Here is a 12298-nt window from a genome sequence, read left to right on the forward strand (position 1 = left end):
AGTATTTAATAGCCTTCTAGTCTAGGAAGCTTTCGCTAGTAGAGCGTAATTATAAGACCTATAATTAGGAGCTACTAGCTATTGTAGAGGCTTTTAAGCATTAGAGATACTATATTAAGGGGCTATTAAGCCGCCTAGAAGTGCTTACAGACTATAATAATTTAAAGGGTTTTATAAAAGTAAAAGCCCTTAATAGACGGTAAGCTAGATAGGCTATAGCATTAGCTGCCTATGACTTTGTTATTAAGCATAGGGCGGGAAAAATGAACCCCGCAGACGCGCCGTTAAGGCAACCCCTAGGCGCAGGGGGTCCGCCAGAAGAAGACACTATACTACTATTACTCTAAAGGACTTTGGGAATATAGGGCTACTAACCTAAGGTAAAAGTTTTATTAGGTATATAAGAAAATGAGCCTTTTGTAAAGGTATTGTTTTTACGGCTATAAGCTAGCGACCTAACGGCGGTACGCCTGGGCTATATAGCATTATGGTTTAACTGGGCAACCTATATATATGCCGTTAAGCAGCGTATAATGAGGACCTAAGTTAGAGAAGCTAGTACTTAAGAGAGTGCTTATAAGTCTAGTACGGAAACAGTTGTTAAGCTTATTAAAGGACTTTAGACTAAAGATGACTTTGTACTATAAAAGCGTAGCAATAGCGTAGATACTATAAGACGCTATTAACGCGCCCGCTTAAAGCTAGTATAGCAGTTTAATTCCACTAGACTACTTTATTACTGTGGGAGGCTATACGTGCCCCTAGACCTAGCGGTTTGTGTAGAACTCCTATAGATCTACTACAATAATGCCCTAGCTGGGCACTTTAGTAAGAAAAAGACTCTAGATCTACTCTTACGTAAGTACTACTAGCCTAGTATAAATGCGGACATTATAAACTATATCTCTACCTATAATTTATACCAATATATGCGTGCGCCTTAATATCGCCCTTATGGCGAGCTCTAAGCGCTACCTTGCCTAGACCAGCCGTAGTAGGAGATTATAATGGACTTTATTACAGGCCTACCGCCTAGTAAATGAGGTAATAAGGTATATAACGCAATATATATAATAGTTAACCGCTATACTAAGATGGCCTTATATCTGCTTATAGTAAAAACTATTACTGCAACTAAACTCGCGGATCTCTTTTTTAATGAAGTAGTACGCCGTTTCGGAGCCCCTAGGGGGATTATATCTAATTGTGGTAGTATCTTTACTAGTGAGTTCTAGTTAGAGCTATGCTTTACTGTAAAGATAAAACGTAGGCTAAGTACGGCCTTTTACTCATAAACGGACGGGTAAATAGAACGCTAGAACTAAACCTTAGAGTATTACCTCCGTGTATTCTATAATAAAAAGTAGAGTAACTAGGTAGGCCTCTTATTGCTAGCCGAATTCGCCTATAATAATGCTAAATATAGTAAGACGGGTATAAGCCCGTTTTATACCTGCTATAGGTTTCACCTACGTCTAGAATATAAGGTTAAGGCGGACAATAGTAGTTCTATTCTAGCCGCCTCTAAGAGGATTAAAAGGATATCCCTTAAACGCGAAGCGCTAGTGAAACGCTAGGAACACGCTACTAAGGCGTAGGCGAAATACTATAATCGTTATTACTAACTATAGGCATACAAAGTAGGGGATCTAGTCTTACTATTAACTAAGAACCTTAAACTAAAAAGGCCCAGTAAGAAACTTACAGCACGCTTTATTAGACCTTTTAGTATAGCTAAACCAGTTAGAAAGTAAGCATACTAACTATATCTACTTATGTCTTACCATATCTACCTAGTGTTTTATATTAGCTTACTAGAGCCATATAAATAATATAAGAGCATTATTAGAGACCCTCTACCGGGGCCTATTAAGCTAGACGATTAAGCGGACTAAGAGGACTAATACGAGGTAGAAGAAGTACGTAGAAGGAAGGGATATAACCAGACCCTATAGTACCTAGTTAAGTAGAAAGGCTAGCTAGAAGAATATAATAAATGGGTCTTAGTAGAGGACATTAATAAGGACGTAAAGGAGACATATAATAGTTACTTTACCCTAAGGGGCAAATGGAAAAGAAAGTAGGTGGGAGAATAAAAAAACTTTTAATTGTAACTAAGGTTATACCCTACTAGCGGGGCAATAACGGAACAACGGCAGAGTAATGGTAATACGCCGATAGAAATATAGATACTCTACAGCTCCATTAAATCCTCTCTTTTCTCCCCTCCTTTCTTATCCTCCTCCTCCTTTCCCTCCTTATCCTCCTCCTCTCCCTCCTCCTTATCCTCCTCACCCTTATCCTCCTCCTTATCCCTTATAATAGGAGGTATATTAGCCTATAGGTACTATTAGCATACGCTATAACAGCGAAACACCTGCACTACGACACGTACTAAAGCGCGTATTACGTTAAGAATTCCTTTAAGAGTATAACGGATGGCCTATAATTCCTACACTTAGAGTAGGGGAAAGTCTTCGCCCTTTGGGCGCTGGTGGAGACTATGCTTGGCGCCGGTGCGCACTAAGGCCTTAATATCCTTTATAAAGGACTTCTGGGTGGCAGCAATGCGAGCGTTAAGGTTAGCCGTGTCCCCGCCAGTAACCTGCTGGCGCTTAGCCCTATTAATAAGGGCGAGTAGCTCGTTTAGGCGGCTATAAAAGGCCTTAGGGACCTAGTCTATTAGCTATTAGAACCTAAACTAACACACTTAGACGTACTAGTTGGCACAACTTATTTAGTCGTCAGCAGTACCCGCAATTACAGTTGGCCTACTTGCCGCAGGTGGCCCGCCTAGTAGTGGCTACACGCTTAGTGTAACGGAGGCAGATTAGTTCCAGCAAAGCTAGGGGAGCGGCTTGTGAGCGGCGTGGGAGCTTTAACGGCGCCTAGTAGGGTTAGTAATAGCTATAAGCTAGTATAAAGAATACTTATAGAAGACTTGTAAGTAGGCAAACTAACGGCTTAGCGCTTGCAATTTATAATTAATTAGAAGTTATAAAGAAGGCAAGTCGCAGGCTAAATAAATTAAAATGAAATTAAAAGGGAAATCTAATATCTTACCTAGGTGGGAACTCCTACCTTTATAGATCTTTATAAGGTCCTATTATTATATTATCTTATTATTATATTACCCTATTATTATATTATTTAATTTACTTAAAATTATTAAAAACTTTTTATTTAGAGAAGGGTAATAATAGCACTCCTATTGTATAATAGCGTCGGCTAAGAATAGCCGCTTAAGAAGGGGGGGGCAATTGTTAGGCTATAGAGACGCACTAGCCGTAACCGGCTTAGCGCAGGCGAGGCGCAGGCGAGGCGCCTATAAAACGTAGTCGCCCCGCATCAGAGAATAGCAGAATTTAGTTTTACAGTTCTACTTCATTAAGAACCAGATACTCTTTGCATCCTGCTACTATTGTCACGTTACTATATACCCTAAGGACCTTGGCGTCCTAATACCCGCCTATACTACTACGCCTCCCCCTACTAAGACCTCCCCCGCTATTAAGACTTTTACTTATAGTAGTATATACAGCTATAGAGGCACCCACCCTACCGCTACTCCTTTAACTCTTTTGCCAATTACTAGCACGCTAGGTATTACTATTACTACTACCGCTTCTGCTAGTACTAGGTTTATTAGGGTATATTTAATAATTACTATTTCTATACGCGTTAATATAGTTTATAAATAGGTAACTAATATAGCGAAAGATATTTAGGGTATAGATTGCCGGTTTAATAAGTTTAAAGATTCTTTTAGTAAGATTGTTACGGCGCTAGCAGAACTTAGTGGTAGAACTTAGTAAAACTTTACGGTTACGTAACTAGAGGACCATATAAAAGAACCCTACTTTAACCGGCGCTGCTCTTCTTCTCCTTTCCTTTCTCTAGCTTTAGATTCTTGTTAATAGATAATCTAATTATATAGGCTTGCACGTCCCTTATACCGTATACATACCTTAATTAACTAAGTCGCTAATATTATCTAAAGCTCGAACCACCCTTTCTTTTTAAAAAGGAACTTAAATATATCTATAGGACTATAAATAGGACAAGGACATAGAATAAGACCCTAAGGACATTACTAGGACTATAAGGACAGAACTTAAAGGAAAAGAACAGAACCCTAAGGAAAGGACCTATAAGATACGTATAGACTAGAACCCCTAAAGAAATTACCCAGAATTACCTAACACCCTAGCACTATGCCACGAAACACAGTAGTAGGCAAAGCAGCTATAGGACCCGTAAACATCTCAGACGAAGAAACAATTAATGTCTTAACCCCTTATGTTATGCCTAAGCCTAACCCACTTGACCATACAAACCACCAAAAAGGTAGTAGCAGTGTCTCGCGACTGGACGGGCTGCCGGTTGGAATGCCTTATAAGCTCTCCAGCCCATACCACAGGTATGGGTAGCGCATCGCATGATAACTGCACCCCCTCCTAGGGCGCATGTCCTTAGGCGCCTGGACTGCGACAAATGGCTGGCCTTTCGCCAGGTGGTCTTGGCCACGCAGCGCGCGAGCTGCCCGCAGCACCCTAGCTGCAACGCGAGGCGTCCGCTAGCACCCTAGCTAGCGTATTGAGCTTTCCATAAGGGTGACCTCCAGCAAGCACGTGCGATACCCCGCACTGACTGCAGAGAGTGCAGTCGCTTAGGCTGTCCCGTACTCGTAAATGCTCAACCCCGCACTGAATCGAACACTAACCTCCAGGTAGTCGCGAGACACATTGTTATGCCTAAGCCCAACCCACTTGACCATACAAACCACCAAAAAGGTAGCAGCAGTGTCTCGCGACTGGACGGGCTGCCGGTTGGAATGCCTTATAAGCTCTCCAGCCCATACCACAGGTATGGGTAGCGTATCGCATAACACCTTAGGCAGAGCTCGCAGCAGCTAATACTAAAATTAAACAGCTACGAGAACTGCTTAAAACTAGAAGCACCTCTGCATCTAGCGAGAACCTATTAAATAGACTTGCTATAGTCCTTAAGGCCCTAGCCTAACGTACAGCATTAGAATTATTATGGTCCGCGAAGGTTGCGGACCCCCTATTACTTATAGACGGAGCCAACCCTATATTTAATAATTAGAAGCTTTAATTGCAGGATAAGCCCGAAGTTAATGCGGACCACTTCCCTACTACTTAAGCCAAAATGGCCTACGTTTTCGGCCGTACCGGCGGAGACGCATAGACGCATTTACGTCCGCGATACGCCTAGGACTTGGCAGAACCCTTCCTCTCTAAAGAAGAAATAATTAACCACCTATCTTCTATTTATAAGGACCCTTTTAGGGTATAGAACGCCCGCCTTAGCTATAAAAGTCTAAATATAAAAATAACGGAGACCTTTTCGGCCTTTTAGACCCGCTTCTTATACCTAGCTAGACAAGCCTAGATTCCCTAGGAAGACCTACTTCCAGACCTCTTTAATAAGCTTACCCTAGACCTATAGCAGGCCGTACTACTAGCTTTTACTACTATATAAACGTTAAAAAAACTTATAGACCACTGCCTAGCTATTAACTAAGGCCTCTATTAAATTAAGGCACAAGCTAACCGGATAAAGGCTAGGAATCCCCTAAATTAAGCTACAAGCAATACAAGAACGGCCCGTAATACCCCAGTTCAACCTATAACGCCTACTACACCAGCCGCCAACCTAGCAACTAGCCGCGTAACTAGCCCTACTGCGGGCCAAGCGCTTACTTAGCCTACCTACAGCAACCCCCGTATATAGGCCTTTAGCGATTAAGGGGCTTGCTTCTTATACAGTTAAAAAGGCCACCCTATAAGAAACTGCCTAATAAAGGCAAAAGCAAATAAGGTTTTATTAATCCAAGAGGATAATATAAAGTCAGAAAAAGAGGAACCCTAGAGAAAGACTCCTCTTTAGGGTTAAAAGGGATTAATATATTACATATGAATCTAGGTCGGCTAGTTAGTAGAAAAAGCTATACTATCCCTTATACTTTATTCCGCAATAGATATTAAGTTTTAACCTCTGCCTTAGCTAACTCTAAAGCAAATACCTTTACCCTAATTAACACCTAGTATGCCGTAAAGCTAGCTAACTTTCTTAATATACCTATAAAAGACCTACCTAAACCAATTCCCATTCGCGGGTATAACGGACGGGTAGGGTAACCTATTATAAGTATTTTATAAATATACCTCCGCATTAATAGGCGAAGGCAGTATAACATCCCCTTCCTAATTACGAACCTTAGAAGCTATAATATAATCTTAGGGAGGAAATAGCTAGCCTATTTAGGCTTATAGCTTAATATATAAAGCAGACGGCTTATCTAGCCCAAAACCCTACCCCTAACCCCTTCTTTTATAAAAGAAATTAGTATCATAATAGAAAACCTAGTACAACCCTAGATTAATACTATCTACCAGGCCAATACTATACGTAAAGACCAGGCCTTCAAAAAGGATATACAGCTTAACCCATAACAGATCTATATACTACGCCACCCCCAGACTACCTATATTACGCCACCCGCACTATAGACTTAGAAAGTTAATAGTAACCTACCTAAGTCCCCAGTAGAGAACCTAGGCCCTATATAGCCACAATAGAAGGCTAGGAATATTGGACAGTATACTAAACTAATAGACCAAAAGGATAACTTACGGAAAATAGAACGCAAGCTAAGGAAGACTATAAACCTTATACCGCAAAACATAGCCTAATAAATATCCGTAAAGAAACCTATAGACCTCCCACTAGTTAATATCTGCTATATTGGCGCTATAGGATTCTACCAAAACTTAGTTTAGCTAAATACCATTACCTTTATAACTAGCTTATATAAAATTAATTAAATAATTAAAGAAAAAGAGACCCTAGCCTAAGAGGAGGATAATCTTATAGATAAGGAGCTAGTAAAATGGAAACTACCCCATCAGTACCGAGAGTTTAAGGACGTATTCTCTAAGGCAGCATCTAATATACTCCTACCCTACCAACTATATAACCATAAAATCGAGATTAAACTAGATAAGGAAAACGTCCTCGGCTATACCCCCCTTTACAAACAATCTATTGCCGAATTATAGGCCACTAAGTAGTATATTGTAGATAACCTAGTAAAGGGGTTTATTAAGCCTAGTTAGGCCCTATTTATCTCCCCTATTTTCTTTATAAAAAAGCCAAACAAAGGACTTTGTTTCTACATTAACTACTATAAGCTTAACAATATAACCCGCAAAGACCGTTATCCGCTGCCCTTACTAGATAAGACGCTAGCCCAAATAAATAGAGCTAAGGTATTTATAAAACTTAATATCCGCCAGGCCTTCTACCAAATTAGGATAAACCCCAAATCTATAGACCTTACTATATTTCGGACTTAATACGGATTATATAAATATAAAGTACTCCCCTTTAGACTAACTAACGGACCTACTACATACCAACGATATATAAACGATATACTCTTTAACTACCTTAATAACTTCTATACAGCCTACCTAGATAATATTATAATTTACTCCAAAAATAAGTTAGAATACAAGGAGCACATCTATAAAGTCCTACAATGGCTTTATAAAGCTAGCCTCTAGGCTAATATTAAAAAGTCAAAGTTTAATATAAAGCGAATAAAGTACTTAGGGTTTATTATCAGTATAGATAGAATTAAGGCAGACCTAGAAAAGACAGCCGTAATTAATTAATAGGAACTACTATAGACTATAAAAGGGATATAGTTATTCCTAGGCTTCTATAACTTCTACTAACGCTTTATTAAGAACTACAGCAAAATTACTTAGTCCCTTAACCGCCTTACAATAAAGGACCAACCCTTCTACTTTAACACCGTATATAGGCAGGCTTTTAATAAACTTAAAAAACAGCTAGTCTCCACTCCTTTACTCACCCACTTTAACCTAGAACGGCCCTCAATACTAGAAACGAATACCTTAGATAGTATTATTGCTAGCATTTATTCCCAGAAGCAGACAGACAGGAAATAGCACCCTATTACTTACTACTTAAAGACTATAGTAGATACTAAGCTAAACTACCCAATTTATAATAAAGAAATATTGGCTATTATCTATAGCTTTTAGCATTAGCAAGCATAGCTAGAAGGGACCCCCAAACCTATCCAAGTAGTTTTAGATTATAAGGCCTTAGAATATTTTATAATAACAAAAGCCCTTACGGCCCAGCAGGCGCGCTAGGCGGATATCCTATTTTAGTTTAACTTCCTAATTATATATAGGCCCGGCATCATTAACCGTGCGGACGCTCTTATAAGGCGTAAACAAGACCTAAATAACCAGATAGCCGTAAAGATCTTATTATGGACCTAGACGCTACTATAACCAAAATACCTTAACCCTTAGATATAGGAAGAACTAAATATTAAATCTTTAAGCGCCAAGATATATCCTATTAACCCCACGGAATTTAACCTTATTAATAAACTACTATAAGTAAACCATACGGACCCTTCTCTACAGGAGTACCGCGAAAAGGTAAAGGATATTACTAGCCCATAGTCCCTTAAAAATGGACTACTTAAGCACTAGAAACGGCTAGTAGTAGTAAAAAAACAGAACTTATAAACCTAGCTTATTATTAAAGCATATACCTAGGTTTCTACGGCCTACCCCAGAAAAAATAAGACCCATAAGATTATTAGTAACCGTTACTACTGGCCCAGAATAGTTATAGATATTAACCGTTATATACGGAACTGTAACGACTGCTATAGGTCTATAATCCCACGAGATAAAACCCTAGGACTATTAAAGCCACTCCCAATACTAGAGCGCCCCTAGTAGTATATCTCTATAGACTTTTACAAACTACTAGTGGACCGTAACAGTTACGATATAGTTATAATCTTAGTTAACCATTTTAGCAAACGCCCTTTCTTAATCCCCTGTCACAAAAATACTAATACTAAAGAGGCGGCCTAACTATACATCTACTATATCTACCAAATTTACGGACTACTAAACACTATTATATCAGACCGCGGACCGTAGTTTATATCGGCTTTCTAGAACAAGTTCACCTAGATCCTAGGGATTAGGCTAAAGCTTTTTACAGTATACTACCCCTAGATAGATAGCCAGACGGAGATCGTAAATTAATACTTAGACCAAAGACTTTAGCCCTTTATTAACTACTTCTAGAACAACTAGGGTAAACTACTACCCCTTATAGACTACGCCCAGGCGACCCTACCCTATAACTCTATAGGATTTACACCTATCTAACTAGAAATAGGGTATTTACCCTAAACAAGCTTTAACTGGGATAGGCCAGAAGGACCACAGACCGTACGTAAGAAATTATCTTATAAGGAAGCTTAGCAGTACGCCAAGCGCTTAGAAGAAGCCTAGACGGTAGCCCATACAAACTTAGAAAAGGCCTAAAAATTAATGCAATAGTAGGCAAATAAGCATAGGCGAGAGCCTGACTTTACCGTAGGCGATATGGTTTAGGTTATAACAAAGAACTAGAAGACGGAACAGCCTAGCCATAAGCTAGACTATTAGATGGTAGGGCCGTATACAGTCCTTAAGAAAATAGGTAACTTATATAAAGTAAAGCTCCCAGATTTAATCAAGGTTTACCCTATTTTCTTACTAAATAAGCTACGGAAGGCCGTGAATGACCCATTGCCTGGATAAAAGAACAAACCTCCCCTACCGATTTAAGTTAGCGGCGATAACGAATAGGAAATTAAAGAAATACTAGCCTATAAACTAGTACGGAAAACGTTAAAGTACCGCGTTAGTTAGAAAGGCTATAATCTAGATCCTACTTAGTACCCTACATAGAACTTTATTAGCAGTCCCTATAAGCTCCAAGAATTCCATAGCCGCTACCCTAGTAAACTAAAACCCCCAAAGTACCTAGACGAGTGGATAGAGTGCTGGCATAGCGAAGATAATAGGCTACCGGAAGAGCATAAAGATAAAAACGCCTTATGGGTATAATACGGACATACAAAGCCTAAGGGCAGGCTTTTGCGGAGGGGGGGGTAATGTTACGGCGCTGGCAAAACTTGGTGGCAGAACTTGGCAGAACTTTGCGGTCACGTGACTAGAGGACCATATAAAAGAACCCTACTTTAACCGGCGCTGCTCTTCTTCTCCTTTCCTTTCTCTAGCTTTAGATTCTTGTTAATAGACAATCCAATTATATAGGCTTGCACGTCCCTTATACCGTGCATATGCCTCGATTAACTAAGTCACTAATAAAGATAAAGGATAAGCTTACGTTTCTAAGGCGTAGTATTATTATACTTATATATAATGCTAGGCTACTAGATATTAAATATAAGTAAATATAAGTTAGCTATTGCTATAGGTTAACTATTATTACTAGTTTATAATAATAAAATAATAGCTTTTACCTTTTTACTACTATATATATAGGAATTAAGTCTCTACCTTATATTTAATAGATATACTTAATTAATATTATAATATCCGTATAAGCTAAAATAATAATATCCATATAAGCTAATATAAAGATATCCGTATAAGCTAAGATAAAGATATTTAAATAGAGAGTTTATTTTAAAGGTTAAGTTTCTGGAGTATAAGGTGTTAGTTTTACTATATTTTTATTTAAAAGATTATATATTATAATACCATTTTTAATTTTTATAATATCCGCATAGAGCTGTTATATAAAATTAGAATATCTATAGATACTCCGCTTATATTAGAAGTATATCTATAATTAAAATAATACATTACTATTACTCTTAGTATTTATTAAGCAACTTATACACTAACTATTATATATATTAGCAAAGGTATAGGTATAATATTAGGACAATAAACTATATAAATATATTTAGCAGCTTCTCCTAGTACCTTTATATTCTTATTAGTATTACTAAAGCTGTATATAAGGGGATTAAATAGTAAACCAGCTGCAGTTAATAAGAAGGCGTTAAATGTATTTACGCCGTCCTTCGCGAGTTTCTTATATCTACGCTATAGGAGTAAAGAAGCCTTAAAATCCGCTAAGCGCCGCCTATATTATATAATTAAATCCTTCCTAATCTAATCTATAAAATAGCGGATATCCAGCGCTAGAGACTTAGTTGTATATTTGCTGTTTATACACTTACTAAATATACGCTTAAAAATATTGCGGAGTATACTAGTATAACTTATTATAAGAACACTCTACTTAAACAGCTCGTTTATGCTAAACATTAAATTCCCGCGCGCCTAAAGCAACTCCTTAAGTTAAAGATTTAGCAGCTTATTAAGGCGATCTGTTTTAAAGAAGCTATCTAGCCGCCTTTAAAGGTTAACTAAACTATTAGTAAGGATAGCCCGTTAAAGCACTAGATTATAAGCGCTTATTTTAACTAGTTATTATAGAAGCAGTATATTATATATATAGTTCTTTAATAAGCTTCTAGCGAAGTATAAGCAAAGGTAGGGTATTATATGCTTTAGTAGTCCGATATCCGTATGCTTAATAGCGTATTTTAGAAGTTTATAAGTATTAACAACCTATAAAAACCGGATATAATTAAAGAACTCCGTATCGCTACTTTAAGGAACTTAGTTATTAGTAGTAGAACTTAATATATCCATAAAGGATAATATTACTGCTAGCTAATATCCATTAGTAGATAGCTCTAAATAATTTAACGTGCGCTAATTTGCATCGCGGTATATATCTCTTAAAAAAGCCGCTATATAGATATCCTTAATATATTCTAGAAATTGCTATAGAGATAGGTTTTGTATATACTGCTTAGCCTTGCTATCTACTTTAATGTTATACTTATTGCGGATATAGAGTAGGAATAACGTAATAATACAAGTATTAAAGTTATAGAGGATTAGCTCTTCTATATAATAAAATAAAGCCTTTTTCCTAGGAATATTACGCCGTCTTAGGTGGTTTATATAGGTATAGAGCGCTAAAAACTGCTGCGCTGCTTTCTTACCCCTATAAAATATACGCATAACTATATATAGGAAGTTTAATCGTATATACCATAGCCCCAGAATAGGCAATACCCACTTATAGCTATTATATACACCTTCCACCTTAACCCGCTCCTCTTTATATAATTAAATAAGCTTTACAGTCTTCTAATTTCCGTATATTAGGAAAAGCTAGTTATTAAAAGCGGTTTTATAATTATACTGCAGTTATTCTAGGAAGATATTCTCTATTATATAATAGTTGCCGTTAATAAAAGCCTCGCTATCTAGAATAGGTCCTAGAGTTATATACTCTATCTTTCTATAAGGAAGAATATTAACTACTA

At 37.7% G+C, this 12298-nt stretch overlaps 1 protein-coding gene across 1 annotated transcript; it reads left to right on the forward strand.

Annotated features, from left to right (window-relative positions):
• The first annotated feature begins 3930 nt into the window (after positions 1 to 3930).
• Positions 3931 to 4802, forward strand: K441DRAFT_663648 (uncharacterized protein). The gene has a single exon (XM_067649229.1). The coding sequence runs from the start codon at positions 4215 to 4217 to the stop codon at positions 4428 to 4430; it is 216 nt and encodes a 71-aa protein (XP_067501490.1). The 5' UTR covers positions 3931 to 4214; the 3' UTR covers positions 4431 to 4802.
• The last annotated feature ends 7496 nt before the right edge of the window (positions 4803 to 12298 follow it).

The sequence above is a fragment of the Cenococcum geophilum genome (genome assembly GCF_001692895.1).
Source record: "Cenococcum geophilum 1.58 unplaced genomic scaffold K441scaffold_34, whole genome shotgun sequence".
Taxonomy (NCBI): domain Eukaryota; kingdom Fungi; phylum Ascomycota; class Dothideomycetes; order Gloniales; family Gloniaceae; genus Cenococcum; species Cenococcum geophilum.

What these genes read in the sequence shown, in the direction of transcription:
- K441DRAFT_663648 (XM_067649229.1), top strand. Translation starts at nt 4,215, where the DNA reads ATGCCACGAAACACAGTAGTAGGCAAAGCAGCTATAGGACCCGTAAAC.